The sequence below is a fragment of the Xyrauchen texanus genome, chromosome 24 (genome assembly GCF_025860055.1).
Source record: "Xyrauchen texanus isolate HMW12.3.18 chromosome 24, RBS_HiC_50CHRs, whole genome shotgun sequence".
NCBI classification, from domain to species: domain Eukaryota; kingdom Metazoa; phylum Chordata; class Actinopteri; order Cypriniformes; family Catostomidae; genus Xyrauchen; species Xyrauchen texanus.
The window spans coordinates 10814759-10834671 of NC_068299.1; the positions used below are offsets into that span (position 1 = coordinate 10814759).

Consider the following 19913-nt stretch of genomic DNA (forward strand, 5'->3'; position numbering starts at 1 on the left):
TTGTGTTCTGCAGAAGAAATAATGTCATGCACATCTGGGATGGCCTAAGGGTGAGTAAAAACTATCCCTGTAATACTGGTGTAATAAATTACTAAGATAAAATAACACACACACACACACACACACACACATTTGGTGTCAAAGTACTGGGACAGAGGAGCTCAATCCAGTATTGTGCTTAAAAAACAGATTGATATTTACAGTTTTGAAATTAGAAATTGGACTATATGAACGTTATTTTCTCATCGAATTTGGTGTCGACGTTGAGGTGTCTGACAGACAGCAGATTGAATTTTATTTACTCTAAAGGATGTAGGAATGAAGTTTGCAGATAAAAGCACCATCAGTAAACACAACTTCCTACAAATAATTATAGACATATCAAAAACGGCAGTGTGTTCAAGATCTGTTTGTTGCCCAGCATCAACTTCAATGAGAGCACTAATCATGGCTGCTTATAGACACTTGAGTTGTATAACATGACTGTCTTGTTCCCCCCTCATTATGCCTGTGAAAACTGGTGATATCAGCCAATTGTTTCAGTTATAAAATGTGTGCAGGTGCATAGCGATCATCTGACAAACGCATGGCCTGATCATGTGCTCTCAAATATTACTCTCTCCAGATAATGAAAACAGAAGGGCAGGTGTCAGTGGTAAAGCTTCTTAGTAAAATTTACTCATAAAAGATTTTCTAACCAAACATTAAATCCCCTAACAAATCTATGGCATTTCCCCGGAACTTTCCCAACGATAAGACACTTTCATTGTCCTATTTGTGACAGACCACCACAAACGCAGCTCAGTAATTTCATATTCACTGAATTGTTTGAACGCTTGGCCCGGCTTTGTTTTGTTTTCCTTCGAAACTCATGGCACATGACCGACAAGTCATGAGGTCAGTCAAGGCTCCGCCCAGCCTGAGAAGGAACAGCACTGATTGGCTAGAGTTTTCAGTTGGTTTTACCTGATTGGCTGTTACGCTTGCGGCAGCGAGGCACAGAATGGAATAAATCTTCGCGTCGCACCAGCGCATGCAGCTCGGGTTGCGCGTACATAAGAAGGTAAGCGCATATAAACTACTGATTTCTTTGTCTTATGAGAAATATCTTGAAATCGTTTCTTGTGTATTTGCACAATACATCGATAGAAGGTAAAACATAATATTCAGCTATACGTCTATGGCCTGCTGTAGCTGTTGCAGCCCTGATTTTGTCTGTTTACTGTATAGTGAGATCATGGGACTCACTGTTTTTACACAAATTAGCCATGGTAAATATAGTTTTCGCCAAATTGCCATAGCCACTAGAGTATTACAACAAAAATAGTAGTCGTTTGATATTACCCACCACTGTCATCACCACAAACGAAATTAAATAACATGACAGCTCTCCTAAATTTATTACGGTTTTGCTGGTGTACAACTCCTGTAAACAACAAACTATAGTACTATGGTGTTTTCGCAGAAACGCTGGTTACCAAAGTACATTTTTATAAGGGGAAATTGCTGCAGATTCAGAGGAATAAATATTTGCTACTGTGGGAACTTGTTGATGAGATGCAGTAAATAACATTCCATGGTTTTACTTCTAACACAGTAACTTATCTCTGCCTTGCTGACAGATAATGCACTCCGTATGAATATATGTATGGGTGTGCCTTTTATTTGCATGACTATAAAGAAATATTATCATACATTCCATTGAACCAGATGTGTCATTTTATACAGGTACATGTAACAGTGTTTAGTTTGTTCTTTTCCAGGAAGCAGTATTTCCTCATGCTGTATTTCCTTGTAATTCCAAAAATATTTGCAAGGGATTTATAAGTCTTTTGTGCCAGTATGTTATGTGCACATTGTTACACTAAGCATGCAGATACATTTGCCACATCATCGATGAAATCATGCATGGTATTGATGAAAATTTGAAAAGCATGCATTGTTATTTTCTCTTCTTGTTCTCCAGTACAGTTGACCACAGAGATGACCCCACAGACAGTAGCAGTTTTAGGCCTTGCCCTGAGCCTGGGGCTGGTTGTGAGCGGTTTCCCTGCCGAGCAGCCCGAAAATGGAAAAAACTGGGTCGTCATAGTGGCTGGATCCAACGGCTGGTACAACTACAGACACCAGGTGAGAGGGGAGCTGATCATTGAAGAGGTGGAAGTTAATGGGCTTTCCACTCTGGTTATCTAATAATTGTCTGAAAGAAGAAAAAATAAAATAATTCTGCAATCATTTACTTATCCTCATGTTGTTGCAAACCCACATGACTTCTATGGATCCCAAAAGGAGATGTTAGGTGGAATGTTAGGGACTGACATTCTTTGTAACCATTCATTTTCATTGTATGAAAAATTATACAATGAAAGTGAATTGTGACTTCTTACTTTTAATAATATACTTAATAATAAAAAACAAAACAAAAAAAGAACAACATGGGGCTGAGTTAATGATGACAGAATTTATTATTGGGTGAACTATCCCTTTAACTTCAGTTGTTTAACATACTTTGTGTTTCTGTGTGTATATAGGCCGATGTCTGCCATGCATATCAGATTGTCCACAAGAACGGCATCCCAGACGAGCAGATTGTGGTGATGATGTATGATGATCTCGCTCAAGCTCCTGAGTGAGTGTGATTTCTTATTAATCAGTCTAGTGAAAGTTTTGTAGTTGAAGATGTGGACTGATAACCCAAAACTTCTTATTTTGAGTCTCACAAGAGGTGATCCATGACCTGGATGCTGTGTTCTCCTCTCACTGTTATGCCCTTTGCCAAAGCACACATTTTCATTGCTCACATTGTAGAGTGGTATGTACTGTAAGCTGTTTCAGATGCTAAACTTCTGGGTAATTGTCAACGACAACTCCAATACAAGCATTTTATAAGCTGTATCCTTCAAGAGCACACATTTCAATAAATGAAATATTCAGCTCCACCATAGACAAGCAAACACACACAGCACTTCGAGACCGTTCCTTTACAGAAGTCACAAGTATCTAATTTAACCTTCTAGAAGTTGTAAGTGTTCCAAAAGGAAAGATGCAGGAATTGTAACATTTTGTCTGTATTTTTTTTCTGTCTTGGCCATAAGTAGTGGCAATAAAATGTCACATTCATTATTTTATTGTATTGGATTTTGTATATAAATGCGCGTATGTATACTTCCATTCAAAAGTTTAGGGTCACTTATTCATTTATATATTTTTTTTTTTTTTTTAAATCACACTTTAGAATAAAAAATAGTAAAGATCAGTGAAGTCATCACAACTATGGAATAATAGAAATGGAATTATGTTGTGACTAAAAAAAATCTAAATATGTTATATTTTAGCATCTTCAGAGTGGCCACACTTAGCCTAGATTTTGCAGAAACATTCTCTTGACATTTTCTCAACCAATTTCTTGAGATTTCACCCTGGGATGCTTTTTAAACAGCATTAAAGAAGTTCCCAACTATATGCTGGGCTTTTAGTGGCTGCTTTTAATTATTAACAAAGTCATAAATTTCAAAAACGATAAATGGCAGATTTATTATTATAAAATGTTAGTTTTGTAATTAAATGAATATGGTGGCACAAATATTTTTTTCTCTACAAAACTCCTTTCAAATTTTTATCCATTCGCCTTCCGATCAAAAGGTTTTTAAGATCATGAGAAACATTTCAGGCAAGTGACCCCAAACTTGTGTGTGTAAATTGGGTTGGAAATATTCATAATTATAAAGATCACGTCTTCAAAGACTTCATTATCTGTAAGAAAAATACAATTTCTTACTACATTCTCTTGATTGAGGTGAAATTTGAGCTGTATATGTTGGCTAGTTTAGTGAGATTCTTCATTTAGAGATTAAATTTGTCTGCATATGCAGGTTATGAAAATTACAATCTAAATGAGGGGAAAAAGAGGTCAAATTTTAGCCATATTTGATCTTTTCACTGTATGTTACATAATCGTGACATTTATTGTTTTTGTGGTGTGAAATTATATCTAGGTCAGGTGTTTTGTATGAACTAACCAATGAATGAAGGAGATCGTGGCCTCCTGATCTTTGGTTTAATCACTTGTTTCAGGGTTAATTTTTAACCTAAATTTATAAGTAGAAGGAAAAGAGAGGTCTGTCTTTTGCAGATTAGCCTACTGTCATAAAGTGTTTTTGATTTCAGTGAAAATTTGTCACCTTTTGATTCTTAGTATTCTGACCAAACATACTTGCAATATAAAGGTTCAAATACCTTTTTATATATGTGTGTTGTCCAGTAACCCAACACCAGGAGAGATAATAAACAGACCCAATGGAACTGATGTTTACAAAGGAGTGCTGAAGGACTACACCGGTGATGTGAGTCATTTAGTTTTGAATCTGAGACTTGAGCTGTTGAATGGCATATATTTGCCATGCATTCTTTAATATTGTGTGTGTTTGTCATATAGGATGTGACTCCTCAGAATTTCCTGGCTGTTTTGAAAGGTGATGCTGCTGGTGTAAAGGGAGGATCTGGAAAAGTGCTGAAAAGGCAAGTTGGCATCATGGGGGTTCAGGGGTCGTGAGCATGCTTGTTTATGTGTGTCTGCCAATGAGAGTTGGATTTGAATTGGGATTGGAATTTAATTTGGCTTGTGGGAGGTTTTGTGTCTTCCTCATTTAATGTCCCCAGTTACTGTAAAATCTGTCTGTTTGTCTCTCTCTATCTCTGTTTGTGCTTGCTGAGTCAGATATGCAGTATAACAGGTCTTGTGATGTACTTTCCTGTCTCAGTATTTTTTTCTGTTTCTTCCTGGCAGTGGTCCAAATGATCATGTGTTTGTGTATTTCACTGATCATGGAGCCCCAGGTCTGCTGGCCTTTCCTAATGATGATGTAAGCACTTTCAACTTCCTTTGGTCATTTTAGCGGAGTCAGATCCTTTTAAGCTCTTCCTGAACACTACACTCTTCTGTTTCATATATAATAATACAATGGGGTTAAAGTTGAAAATTCTTGTTGAAAAGTTTACATGAATTTCAGATTTCCCCTTGCAAGGACGTTTTATACAAAGGAGAACCTGATCAATGTCACAAATTTGCTTGAAATTGTTTAGTGACCTAGATTAGAAATGGTGCAGAATCCTAATTAAGAATTTTAATCTTTCTTCTTTTTTTTTTTTTTTTTTTTGCAAGTTTGACCATTTAAAAAAATAAATAAATAAAATAATATATTTAAATAATGAAAAATAAAACCTTTTGGTCCCCACTGTAGACATAATATCTTAAACATCCTAAATAAACTTTTGTCCAAACCCAGTAGTAGTTTTAAAGGGGAGTTTTTAACTTTGTTTTTAGAATTAGTAACACTAAACTTCTAGGTTTAATACTATGTCTACAACTTTTCAGGTAAACGTGACCAGTTGTGTTAGTTATTCTTTTACTTCTCTAAAAATGAAATGTGATGATTATTAATAGGAATGTTGTAAAATACACTTTTGCTTGCTATCGCCTCTAACAAAACTTGCCATAAATTTGTGTCTGTTTCTCTTTTTTAGCTTCTTGTGGATGACCTGATGGACACCATCAAGTACATGCACACAAACAATAAATACTTGAAGGTGACTGTTACTTGTGTTCTTTTTGGAAATAGTTCACCCCCAAAAAATTGGCTTGATGAAATTCCTCATTTACACCCTCATGATGTTTCGTCCTCGTGATATTCTTCTGTGGAATACAGAATGAGCTGCTCTTTTCCATACTATGAAAGTGTATTGGGATTTATACTGCCAGTCCATAAAAAAGGACAACAACAAAAAAAAAATGTCATAAAAGTATTATATAGTAGTTCATGTGATTTGTGCGCCTTTTGAAGTCCTCCTTATTCGTTGATAATCTTCACCTCTGTCGGTGCTCTCAAATGTGTTTGAGTGAACTATTTCTGTAATGGTTATTCATCAATTTGGTTCACTATAATGCTAAAATCCTACATGATTCCTAATCTAATTTCTTCATATATAAAATCACATTTAGATGGTATTGTATATCGAGGCCTGCGAATCTGGCTCCATGATGAAACCTCTGCCTGTTGACATTAACGGTAAGTTTCTCTGATGTCGTGACGCCCACTGTGTGTAAATCATATAGTGTGTGTGTTATTTATATATATATATATATATATATCCTTTTTATGTCTTTCTCAGTGTACGCCACAACTGCTTCCAACCCTGATGAGTCCTCATATGCCTGTTACTATGACGAGGCCAGAGATACCTACCTTGGAGACTTGTACAGCGTCAACTGGATGGAAGACTCCGACATGGTTAGAATTCACACATGAGAGCAAGAGTTCTTAAATGAAAACATGTAAGAAGCTGTGTCATGCAGACTTTGTTTTATATGGTGTTTGTGTATGTTTCTATAGGAGGATCTGAGCAAAGAGACTTTGGCCAAACAGTTCAAGATTGTAAAAGCCAAAACCAACACCAGCCATGTGATGCAGTATGGAAACAAGGTAATACACTCTGACAGGTTCTAACAGATGAAGGACATTCAATAAAGGGTGAAAAGGAAGTACAAATTTGCTTTGAAAAGTGAGTAACATGCTCTGTATTTGACCAGTAACATTATTGAGATCTGGAACATGTCAATGTTGGAAGGATAGTCGGACCATAGCTGACATGAGTGATTTGTCCTGTTCTCATGACCGTGACTCCTTTTTTGAGACCTTAAACTGAAGCATCTATGTGATAATTTGTACAGAGTGATCCTTGATATGTATTCGTTCTGATGCAACATAATAAAATTTCTATGTAAATTCATTGCTGTGAGTTTCTTGACTTTTGAGGGCTAGCACAGGTAGGTCTATTGTACCTACCTGTCCAGTTTCCATTACAGTGATGCATATTATTCACATTAAATAACTTTGGTAGGGAAGTGTCTGCTAAATCTGTAGATTGTCTGCATTACATGTCATATTGAATCATTTTTGTGTTTGTTCATGTTTCAGACGCTGTCCCACATGAAGGTGATTGCGTTCCAAGGTAACTCAAAAGCTCTTAAGGCAGCTGAGCCTGTGTCTTTGCCCATGGTTACTGAACATGACCTCATGAGCAGCCCTGATGTGCCTCTTGCAATCATGAAGAGGAAACTCATGAAGACCAATGACATCATTGCTGCTCGCCAGCACCTGCAGGAGATCACTGCACATATGCAGGTGTGGGGCACTTAAAAGGGCTTGTATCATAAAATTCATAAGTTTCACTCTGAACCGAATGAACAGGTTTTCGGCACTATTATTTACCAGTCAGTTTACAGAGGTCATATTATAATTAGTTTTATTTTATTTTCAAAGTGGCCCAATCACGCAGCTCTGTATCATTCCATGCGATCGGATAAATGGTTTTCTTTCTGAAATAATCAAATTTGTTTTGCAGTCTCATTTATTGGCTTAAAGTCAACCTGCCCATTTTAATTCTGTAATCTGACATATTTCAGAGAGAAACTGAATACTCGATGAGGGGGAAAAAAAAAAAAAAAACTTTAGATGGGACTTGATTTCATCTGTTGGAAATTGAAGGGGTAGGGCTAAGTAAGTAAGAGGTAATTGTGGGAAATGTTGTTACATTTTGATAAAAGATTATAGAGACCATTTGTTTTTTCTTTGGAATAACGTGCACTGATTCGTGCATAAAAAGGAACGTGCATTGAAATTTTTATTTAATGTTGATTAATACAGGCGTTCATTGTCCTTGCCGATTCCTGATATGATGATGACGATGATTAAGCTTGTGTTTTGTGTGTAGGTGAAGGAACTGCTTGCTAACACTATGCGTAAAATCGTGGAGCACGTGGTGCAGGATCAAGAGGAAGTGAAATATTATCTAGAGGGGCGTGAAGATCTCACACAGTATGACTGCTATAAAACTGCCATCAACCACTACAAGCAACACTGCTTCAACTGGCACCAGCAGGAGGTATGAACAGTCTGGTTCTGATTCCTGTTTAATCTTCATGATTGAGAATTTAAGTAAGAAACCCAAAACCCCAAGTATTAAACTTTCCGTGTAACTAGTAGAATATCATATTAAAGACTTGATGGTGGGGTTCGGGGCTGGAATGGGAAGAGAAATCGTCCTGGGATTTTACATGGCAACTGGCCCAAATTTTGAGCTGGGGATGGGGTTGATGTCCTTTTCTGCATATCACGGCACAGTTTTGTGGTCCGTTCTCATTTTAGCTTATTGTTTCGCGGCTGGCCCGCTCTGTTCTTCCGATGGCCTGTCTGCTCCTGATTGGCCCCAAAGTGCGATGGCCCACCGGGAAAATACCCGGTATGCCAAATTACCAGTCCAGCCCTGGCGGGATTAAAATCCACTGAGAACACCTTAGCAACCGCATAGCAATGTCCTGACAACCCCCATACAACATCCTAGTATTTGCATGTTTCACATGGGCAAGCTCTTGCAGAAAATGTATTTAAATGTAGTATTTGTATAGAAAGTGTAGTAAATCTACTTACTTATTGTAACTAACTAACTTGCTTGTGTGGGTGCAATGTCTTCCCACAGTATGAATATGCTCTGAGACACCTTTATGCTTTAGTCAACCTGTGTGAGGGAGGATACCAGGCCCACAGGTAAAAACACCTGCTTGTCTTTCATCTCTTTCCCTTTTCTTTTTTTTTTTTTTTTTTTTTTTTTTTTGTGTGAATACTGAGCTTTAATCATTTGTTAGAGTAACAATTAAGCAAATAAAGCGCTTGTGAAGTGGATATCCATTTATAAAATGGCACACCCTGTTATGGGGTGTGAATAAATAGTCAGATTTTTTTTTTTTGTGTGTGTTATTTAAAATTAACACACTATTTGTCCATTTTCACAGAATCACAGGGGCTATGGACCATGTGTGTTACTTCAGAAAGTAGAAAAGCCACTGAGGGGATTTTACTGTCGTTGAACTACTTTGCACAAAAGAATCTGACTGTGGGAGAAATCCATATCACAATGTAATCTCACACGAGCCTTTGTATTGATCTTTTTTAAATGTGTGTTTTTTTTTTTTTTATGAGGAATCACACTTTTTAAATTGAATGTAAATGTTTTACTGTTATTTTTGTTTTAAAGAAAGAAGTGTGCTTTAAGATGCTGCCCAGTTACTCCTGACAAACTAGTTGGGCTGTAAACTTTGTTTTATATTCTTTTTGGAGGGTTTTGAAATGCCCGATCGGCAAGAGACAAACAATTTTGGCTTTATAGTTTGTCTCCAGAATGACATGACAGAAAAGTGCATATTTACTATGCAAAAGTTACTGTCGCCATTGTTAAAGATTTTTTTTGGAGAGTTTGGAAACAAAAGTCTTCATAATGTGAAAAAATGCAGTCAATAGAATAAACAAAATCTAATTCAAAACACTAATTCAGAGCTCAAATTGTGATGCATGTTTTCGATATAATTTTTACTGTCATTGTCTACTGAGCCATGATAAAGCTCAATTTCTATCCATGAATAAAAACAAAGCTTTGACTTATTGACACAATATATATATATATATATATATACACATTCAAATTATAATACAAGTTAACCTATAGCTACCTGAAGCCTGTGGTCGTACTTAACAAGAAGTATCTGAAATAACTGAGATCGCTTCTTGAAAACAGCTGCAGGTTGGGCAAGTAATGAGCAGGTTTGTTCTGTGTAATGTCTGGTCTGTCAGGCTGGGTTATTATGTCAAATGCTCTACATTTAGAGTAAATTGAGGACTCAATGCACTGAGTGAAAGGTAGGTGTAATGTTTGCTGGAGCTGTAAGAAAAGCAAGTTTGCACTGGTGACATGGGCTTAAAACCTCTATGAAACAATACACTGAATTACAATCAGTCTTCCAGCAGTCTTGTAATTGATTCTGAAAAAATAATAAACTTGAATTGAGTTGAATTTGTGATTTGCTTTGTTATTTTAATTTACTTCCAGTCATCTTATAAGGTTTGATTTTGTGAACAAAGTGATAGATTTTCATTATCATACAGCAACAAGAACAGACTCCGTAATAGATAGGGAATATTGGCAAAGAGACATTTTGAAAGTGTTTGTTCCAAACAAAAATCTGTCTTGGGCATCAGAGCTCATCTTTGATAAATAACAACCAGTTTATGCTACCTTTTTGATCAAATGCAGCTTAAATAATTTTCCATCCGGTTTCTATTTTTCTTCCTTTTGTTGCATAGATGTTTAAACTGCTAATGTGTGAGGGGATACATAATAAGATGTACTGGTAAAGTAAAGCAAATACATTTGTTAATGAACCTCTAATTTGCCAGATTTTCAGCACACCCCTACATTTTCTTATCTGAAAAGAATCATACATATTAGGCTTTGAAAAACCATTCCTTTCTTACATAATATCTTGTACAGTCATTGTTTGATTCTTCATTGTTTTCTTTGCCTGGTTACGCAAGAATGAGATGTGTCCAATTGAATTATAAAATATGTCCTCTGTAACCTGTACAATTGATGTAGCAGGAAGACAATGTGAGACATGAGCTTCAGTTCTGTTTGAACTCCATGTCTGATTCAGCTGAAGTTGTGTTCTATAGTGTTCGGGTCTGAAGATCAAGTTCAGCAACCATGAAAAATATCATTGATGCATTTTTTTTTCTTATTGTTTAAAAACAATTTATACACTTAATAGTGAAAAATTGGCAGGTTTCCCATAGTTGAACAGAAGTATGAATGTAGGAGCTGGATCTACCTATCCTGAGGCATAAATCAATGATTCACGAGGGGAAAATAATGTAAAATTCAATGGCAATCACAAAGCAGCATGTTTCAAATGACAGGAAATTTGAGTAATGAGGACAGCGGTTTCCACAAGATCACAGCGTTCATTATGATGGGATAATGTTGATAAATGCAACTGCATAATAATGAATGTGATTGTGATGGGAATAACGGCATGATCTTTAGATTCATTATGTTGTTGTAATATAATGGCTGAAATGTAAATCCATGTGTTCATGCTCTGAGGACTAAAAACAACAGTGTAATATGTAAAGTCCATGCAAACTTCATTAAAACAAAAGGTTTATAAACTGGATACTAAGACATTTATGTCAATTAAACTTTTCACTCAAATGATTATGCTCATAATTTAATTTGTAATAAACTATTAATAAAAAATTATATATATATATATATATATACAAAAAATTTTAATGACTGCTTTGACCAATATATAACATATTCTCAGACTTTTGAAACCTGCATGCTGGAGAAAGACTCTATTCTAAGAATCTACTTTACAATTAAGCAAACACAACATGATGTGTTAATTATAACTATAATTGTAGATATTTTAATACTGGTATTTTCATTTATCTAAGCTAAAATGCAGTGCAGACCTGCTGGTAAATTTGCTGCTGATATTGTTTCATGATCATATGGAATTATGGATGTTCTTCCTTTTACAGATTTTCTCTTTTTTATGAAACATTTTAATTTACAAATATGTCCTCCCGAATGACTTAGTGTCTCCATAGCAATATATCCTGTAAGTGAGAACACCCTCTCCACACACCCATTAATCAGTAGTACATTATGCAATCACTTCTGTTGGATGAATGAGTGTTTATTCATTCTGTATCCACACGGTGTCGCCAATGAGCAGTGATGGATCTAACATTGTTTGGAAACTCCCCTCGTCTCCTCGGTTCTCACCTGGAGCTTCTTGTTCTTGAGGATTGAACAGCGAGAAGGAACAGCTGAATCCCAGAGCAGTGCACAGTCTGTAAGGACTGTTCAGGCTGAATGTTCGGAATCCTGCTCTATTTGGAAAAAGAGTGTCCTAAGAAAACAGGAAAGTTGCGGAAATGCCTCACCTGAACTTTTCAGACGAGATTCATATTGACTTCCCGATGTAAACGGATTTTCTTTTTGTTTTTCTTTTTTTTCGCGCCGAACAAGGAAACTGAGGGATCCTCAAGTTTAACAGGTAACACCACTTATAGCATATTTTTTTAAGCTAAATTATTTTAAGATTTTATACACTTGGTGTAATGCACCTAAAGAAGAAAATTTTAAGATTAAAGACAGAATCATCTAAAGAACTTGACTCCGTTTACTCTTCGTTAATGACTGTTTAATAATTCAAATATGTGCTCTCTGATTGTAAATGTATTTTATTTGGGTACTTTTGGGTTTTCATTTCAGTAGTATGCATGCGTTTTGCTCTCATTCTCTCAATTATTGTACTTCTCTCTTATTTTTAACTTTTTATAAATTCTCCTGTACTAGTTGTTGTAAATTCAGTCATGTTCCAACAAATCAATCAATCTATCTGTCTATCTATCTATCTGTCTATCTGTCTGTCTATCTATCTATCTGTCTGTCTGTCTGTCTGATATAAGACTGGAGCAGTCCCATGTTCTGGGTATGCGCGTATTTTTGGAGAGATTGGTGTCCTTTACGCACATGCGCAGTTACTAGACGTTTTACCTTGAGCATGTTTGTACATTAAACTGAAACAGATAGGAGACCTGTTGAGGTTTGGAAGAGGAAGAAGAGAAGGAGGGTGTGAGGGGGTTGGAGACAGAAAGAATTCTCCATCTTTAATGTTCTTTAGGTAGTGTGTTGTTGTTGAAGCATTGGTGACTTGTGGGAGAGTAAGTGAGAGAGGGAAGGGGAAAAAAATGAGTGAGAAAGAAAGAAATGGATATTGTAAGTATTGTTGATTTTTGGGTGTGTCGCTGTACCTGTCAGGCTGCCATGCATGGGCTTGTTTCTGTAGAGATTCCAGATCAGTTGCGCAAGTGAGTGCAGAAGCAGAAGGTGTGTATGTGTTCTTGAGGTGGGAGAAGCCCTATCACTGCCCCACTTTAGAAAATCAAGTGACTGACTGATTTAAGTGTCCCTTTAGTTCCATTCATTCATGGGCATATACATGGTCTAAATACATCACACACTGTTTTGATGTTTACATGTATGTGGTGTTTTGCACATATCTGAACAGCCACGTGGTCGGCATGGTGATAAGTTGTTTATAAAATGTGTGAGGGTGTCTCTGGATGATCCTTAAAGGTATAGTTCACCCAAAAAATGAAAATTCTCTAATAATTTACTCACCACCTCATGCCATCCTAGATGTGCATGACTTTCTTTCATCTGCTGAACTCAAATGAAGATTTTTAGAATAATTTCTCAGCTCTTTTGGTCCATAAAATGCAAGTGAATGGATGTCAACATTTCTGAAGCTCCAAAAATCACACAAGTCAGCATAAAAGTAATCCATATAACTCCAGTGGGTGACTCAATGTCTTAAGAAGCGCTATGATAGGTGTGGTGAGAAACGGATCACTTTCACATTCTCCCTCTTTTGTTTTTGATGATTCACATTCTTCATGCTTACCGCCCCCTACTGGGCAGGGAGAAGAATTTCAAGAAAAAAAGGACTTAAATGTTTATCTGTTTCTCATCTACACCTATTATATCTATATATTATATTTATGAAAATATGGATTAAATCACTGGAGTTGTATGGATTACTTTTATGATGCCTTTATGTGCTTTTTGGAGCATCATAACTTTGGCACCAATTCACTTGCATTGTATGGACCTACAGAGCCTAGATATTTTTGTAAAAGTCATCATTTGTGTTCTGCAGAAGAAAGAAAGTCATACACATCTGGAATGACACGAGGGTGAGAGAATTTTCATTTTTGTGTGAACAATCCCTTTCAAAGGGTAAGATTTTAAAGGACAGAATTATATTTTTCAATGAGCTAAATCAAGGTCCCATATTTGTATTTTTTTCCCCATCATTCATCCATTGAACCTATAAACCTCACGCTTCATATTGCTCACAGAATGGCTCAGAAGATTTCTCTTAAGGCTTCATGTTGACTATGAAGGTTTTCCCACGCTGCAAAATGTTTTATTCTGGGAAGTTAAAACTGGTTTTATTTGGCAGTCTATATGAAGCAAAGTGACTGACAATGGGCTGGTTTTGCTCCAGGGCACCATGGCTTGTAAATAAACCTTCAGTAACCGTGGGATGCAAACTCGGCTGGCACCACAAAACATTAACCACTGTGCTACCACCCCTATGCTTTTTGATCAACAGCTGGAAGTGTTTATCACATTGGTACGTATTTTGTGGAAGATTATATTAGCTCAGGGCTCAAGTAGCTTAAATCTTTAATCACAAATACATGATAAAACAGGCTGATCTGCTACTTGATCATTAAATAGTCAGTCCTGGGAACTGCGAGACTAATTGATAGTGCAACAATTTTGGTGTGGATGAGGATAGTGTCATGAGACAGGCACTAAAAGTGAGAGATTTCTGAATTATATGGGAGTGGTTGAGTGAGCCAGATAATGAAAGTGAGGCATTCCTGAATTGTATGGTGAGGATAGAGTGAGACCGCTCTGGATGGCTGGAAATCCGAGGTCGAGACAGTTTTGGATTGGAAACAGATGATCGAGTAAAACAGATTTTGTATGGAAGTATGTAAAACAGATCTGGATTATATGGAGATGACTGAGTGAGACATCTCTGAATGGTTTGGAGATTACAAAATGAGACCGTTCGGGACTGGATGGATATTATAGATTTATACAGTTCTGGACTGTTTCAAGGTGATAAGGTGATTGAGTAAAGCCCAAAGTATACTTCAATTTTGACTCAAACGCTCAGCGTTTACGTACGGTTGAACGTGAGCCTGTCAAAGTATATTCCATTTGAAAGTGCGCGCATACACAGGCAGTTGGCACATGCATGCAACGAATGTACGAGAGACTGAACTATTTCGCTTCAGGAGTTTAGACCCATAAAAATATCTTTATAGTCCTTCAGTTAAGTTATACAAATGCAGGTATCTCCTGACCTCATCACACACACGCTCTTGATGTGCACATCCACTGTTGAAGTTCTTACCATCGTCTCCAGTTGTTTAGTGGCGATTACATCTAGTGCATCATTGTGACCACAATTGGTACATTTTGGACACACTAATTAGTGTAAATAATTCCAGGCGCATGAGCATTCTGCGTTTTCAAAGACGTGCGGTTAGAAAAATCGTATGCATGCGTTCAGTGCTCGAGCACTCTGCTGATGACGAGAATTGGTAAAATGCTTTGTGTTTGGGCCTGTGGACCTCCAAAAATATAATTGAAAAACTTTGGAATGTGAAGGAAGAACAGTTGAATAAGGATGGAAAAAAACACGATGAGAGAAAGAGGACAATGATGGAAGGAGAGGTGGAGCTGGGGGAGGAACCCACAGGAATTATACAATTATCAGTCTTGAGGAATGCTACTCCTGCTCTCAACAAGCTGCCACAAAGCTCTGAAACACACATACAGGCACGGATTACATGAAAATGTCAAAGGTGCGGTACTTTTAAAGGATGAAATAAGACTGCAGTCTAATACAATAGTCAGCACACACTCTTGAAGTTTGGAAATGAGATAATGATTATATTTCATCTTTATAAAAAAAACTGTTCTGTCTTGTATTTATTTCACGTCACACAGATATCATACATCAGGTGGTCTTCTCAAGTTCCTATGTTTTGTGTCTGTCGGTGTGTTGTGTTATTGTGCTAATGAACTGTAATAGTAGCTGTGAGGGAAGGCAGACACTCCCATTCGGAATGCTAACGTGCAATTAGCATGTCAGCTATCAGCACCCCCCATAAGGTGTGTATGTGTTCTTGAGGTGGGAGAAGCCCTATCACTGCTCCACTGTAGGAAATCATGTGGCTGACTGATTTAATTAAGTGTCCCTTTAGTTCCATTCATTCATGGGCATATACATGGTCTAAATCCATCACACACTGTTTTGATGTTTACATGTATGTGGTGTTTTGCACATATCTGAACAGCCACGTGGTCGGCATGGTGATAAGTTGTTTATAAAATGTGTGAGAGTGCCTATGGATGATACCTTTAAGGAATAGTTCACCCAAAAACCACTCACCACCTCATGCAATCCCAGATGTCTATGACTTTCTTTCATCTGCTGAACTCAAATGAAGATTTTTAGAATAATTTCTCAGCCCCCCCACCCCATCCCGTCCCTCATCAAGCTGATCCACTTTCCCCTGAACATTTATGGAATTCATACTAATTCCTTAACCCGAAATTCCTTCGGTTTTGGCTTCGAAAGAGAGGAGTTAGTTAGTTTAACAATTCAAATCTGGTCATTATTTACTCTCATGTCATTCCAAAACTTCTGGAGATGTTTTAAAGAATGTTGGCATTGCTCTTTTTTTTTTCCCCATACACTTAAAGTGAATGGTGGCTGAAGCCCAAAATATGCTTTGATTTTGAATCGAATGCTCTGCATCGCCCTATAGTCCAGAGTGAGCCTGTCAATTTGACAGTGTACACAGGAGTTTGGCGCATGCAGACTATGACTGCTATTTTTCTTCAGGAGTTTAGACCCATGAAGATGTCTTTATATACCTTTAAACTGAAGTTATACAAACGCAGGGATCTCCAGACCGCCCCACACACATGTTCTTGACGTCACATTCACTGTTGATGTTTTAACTTCGTCTACTGTTGTTGACTGGTGATTACATCTTCTTCATGATTAAAACATTTAAAATGTGAGTCTTGCCAACTTGTGGACCCACTAATTAGCACAAATAAATCCAGGTGCATGTATATTCTCGACGTTCAAAGACACGTGGTTAGAAAAATTGGGCTGTGCGCATTCAGTGCTCAAGCACTCTGCTGATGACGAGATTTGTGTCACGCATCCTGTGCGCAGACACTCCACATTTGTATCTGACCGAAGTGTACTTTGGGCTTGAGGTGTCTGTCCCTAACATTCTGCCTAAACATCTCCTTTTTTGCTCATGAATGAATGTCTCATCTCTTAGACCGGAAAACCCCTCTGCAGGAGATGTGTGTGAGAGAATACAAATTCCAGTCTTTGAAATCCACCTGGTGAGCACCATACCATGAAAAAACTATAACATAATCAAAAAAACTGCAGTCTAGCGATAAGGCCACCATGTTTCAATTCTGTATGCGTGTTAGTGAACACAAACACAGTTTTCCTGGTTAACATCCCTCAGGCGCTATACCTCCCAGATTTACCTCCATTTCCTGTAACCCACATGACCACACACCCTTTCCTTCTTGTTATCACCTCTGCTGCAGTGCGTGCAGGTGTGCTAAGCCAGGTGCTTTTGCGCACACCCAACACATTTAAAGTGATAGTTCTCACAAAAATTAAAATAGTATCATATTTTACCTGCAAACCTATATAGAGTCCCCAAATCCATGTGACATGCGAAAACACAGAAGGAAATGAATGAATTTTATTGGCTGAATTCAGTACAATGGCAGCACATAGTGTCTCAATTTTTTGCTAAATAAAGCATCCAAAAGTTTAATGAAAGTAGTCCTTGTGACTTGTGCTTCCTATCCTAAGTCTTCTGAAGGCATACAATCACTTTTTATGATGAACAGACCATAATCTAAGTAGTTTGTCACTCTATCGATGAACAGCACTGAAATTAAATATATTGTATATTGCCATGGTTCTCAGCAGGAAACCGATGGAGTGCGTATTCCAGGTAGGGAAGGAGGTATTGCCCCAAGTGAAGGAGTTCAAGTACCTCGGGGTCTTGTTCATGAGTAAGAGGACAATGGAGCAGGAGGTTGGCCAGAGAAGCGGGGCAGCGGGGGCGGTATTGCACTCACTCTATCGCACCGTTGTCACGAAAAGAGAGCTGAAACGGAAGGCAAAGCTCTCAATCTACCGGTCAATTTTTGTTCCTACCCTCACCTATGGTCATGAATGCTGGGTCATGATCGAAAGAACTAGGTCACGAGTACAAGCGGCCGAATTGGGCTTCCTCAGAAGGGTGGCGGGCTTCTCCCTTAGAGATAGGGTGAGGAGCTCAGTCATCCATGAGGAGCTCGGAGTAGAGCCGCTGCTCCTTTGCGTCGAAAGGAGTCAGTTGAGGTGGTTTGGGCACCTGGTAAGGATGCTCCCTGGCCGCCTTCCTAGGGAGGCGTTTCAGGCACGTCCAGCTGGGAGGAGGCCTCGGGGAAGACCCAGGGTTAGGTGGAGAGATTACATCTCCACACTGGCCTGGGAACGCCTTGAGGTCCCCCAGTCAGAGCTGTTTAATGTAGCTCGGGATAGGGAAGTTTGGGGCCCCCTGCTGGAGCAGCTGCCCCCGCGACCCGACTTCGGATAAGCGGTTGAAGATGGATGGATGGATGGTTGGTAACAAAGTCTAATTGGTTCTTGCAAGTCTCATGACCAAACGGCATGTCACAAATTTGCAGGTCAGTGTTCACTAAAATTCAGTGCACAGTAAAATTTAAAACTTCATCCCATGTGCATTTGTTTCTGCTCTGCTATGTGCACATGTGAAGGAATGGATATGAACAGAGAGCGGACTGTAGTGTGACTGCGCCTTTATAGAGCATGGCTAAGTTTGGAATAGAATACTTGCGTGAAAGTTACTGCATATAGGAATGCCAGTTTTCAGACATTTTCATAATTGATTGTTGTGGAAATTAACGATTAATCGTTTCATTTATAGTTTATGTTAATACCTGTTAAAATATTCATTTTTAAGTGTATTTTAATACATTTAGGCTATGTTTAGTATGAATATTTGAATTGTTTAATTACTGTTAATGAATTCCTGTTAGTTCTAACTTGTATACCATATATATAACTTGTTTACATATTTGTGTCCATTAAAAGTTCATGTTGTGGATTGTGGGATATTTCTGACATTTGGACCTATTTGTTTATTTGAAATTAAATCATAACATGGTCCGTAAACCAGCCTGATCTCATAGTGAAATCGGAAAGAGTAGACCAAACTTTCTTTCAAAATCAAAATCTGTATACGCTGATCGAAATTTCGAAACACTGTCCCAAGTGGCCAAAGCGGTAAGTGTTGTAGGACATATGGGCACATGTGAGCTCCATTTTTGTCCAGGAAAGTTCGCCAAAAGCTAGTAGAGATGCAAGTTGTTTTCAGCTTTATAGGACGTTATACAATGAAGAGAAAAGCATATATTTATAGATTTTATCCCCCAACCCAAATCCAAACCTTTACAGTTAGTAGAGTAAAAAGTAATGTTAGAGGAAAAAGTTAAACCCCCTAGTCATGCTCGTCATTGATTATTCAGATGTGGTAACTGCCTGGCTGTGAACCCTTTGAACCCCAATCATGCCAGGTGGAAAGGTAAACACATTGAAACCACTGCAAACATGTCTGATAAGAATGCTGCATGTTGGCATGTAGCCGCTGAGCCTAGGGTAACGAAGCTATCAGATACATCATGCCGACTTCAAGTGTGATCATGTTGCGTAAACATAGTAGCCTACGTAACATAGCCTAATGTTTCTCTGGCGTGGTGATGTCAGCCGAATGTACTTTCCTGACGATCACTGATGTAATTGTAGTTTGGGATGGAAAAAAAGGTGACAAGCAAATCAAAAAGTGCTTGTTGACGTTTGGTAATTTAACACACTATCACGGTGTATGCAGAATACATTAAGCACACATCATCTTCATCTTTGCCATTCTTCTTCTGTCATGCGGACAAGACATGACTATAGACAGCCTCATCAAAGTCTGCAAAGTATTTTTTTGTTAAAAAAAAGAAAAGAAAAAAAGCCTTAACTCTTGGCAGTTCGATCAACGTTTTAATAATAAACCAATACAAATTTAAAACTGGCAGCAGGAGAGGGTCGCCTCCTCATGGGCACTGCCATGTTGGCAGCACATTGTAGCCCAGTGTGATAGAATGGTATTTAACAACAGGAGTGTGATCCACCAGACATTCCAAACAAAATAAGTACAAGTAGAAATATAAAATTTTCCCGCTGGACTGATGAAACAAAGCAGATCACTGATATATGGTGCAAATGGCAAGTGTGAGCAGAAGGGAGTGTTCAGCTG

The 19913-nt window shown here is 37.9% G+C and overlaps 2 protein-coding genes across 3 annotated transcripts in view; both read left to right on the forward strand.

Annotated features, from left to right (window-relative positions):
- Nucleotides 1–967: 967 nt before the first annotated feature.
- LOC127618181 (legumain-like) lies at nt 968–9903 on the forward strand. Of its 2 annotated transcripts, none has more exons than XM_052090481.1 (14): nt 968–1063; nt 1967–2130; nt 2532–2629; nt 4262–4343; nt 4436–4518; nt 4787–4862; nt 5524–5586; nt 5999–6065; nt 6169–6287; nt 6390–6479; nt 6975–7181; nt 7771–7941; nt 8536–8603; nt 8849–9903. In XM_052090481.1, exons 2-14 carry the CDS (start codon nt 1984–1986, stop codon nt 8889–8891), a joined length of 1314 nt encoding a protein of 437 aa, XP_051946441.1. In that variant the 5' UTR covers nt 968–1063; nt 1967–1983; the 3' UTR covers nt 8892–9903. The 2 variants fall into 2 exon arrangements, with proteins under 2 accessions (XP_051946441.1, XP_051946440.1); XM_052090480.1 differs by having other exon boundaries at nt 1002–1063; nt 1972–2130.
- Nucleotides 9904–11713: 1810 nt separating this feature from the next.
- The window catches only part of LOC127618073 (uncharacterized protein KIAA1522 homolog), a 42619-nt gene continuing 34419 nt past the window's right edge, over nt 11714–19913 (forward strand). The window contains exon 1 of the mRNA XM_052090313.1: nt 11714–11956. The gene's annotated coding sequence lies outside the window, so the exon portion shown is untranslated. The remainder of the gene's footprint in view (nt 11957–19913) is intronic.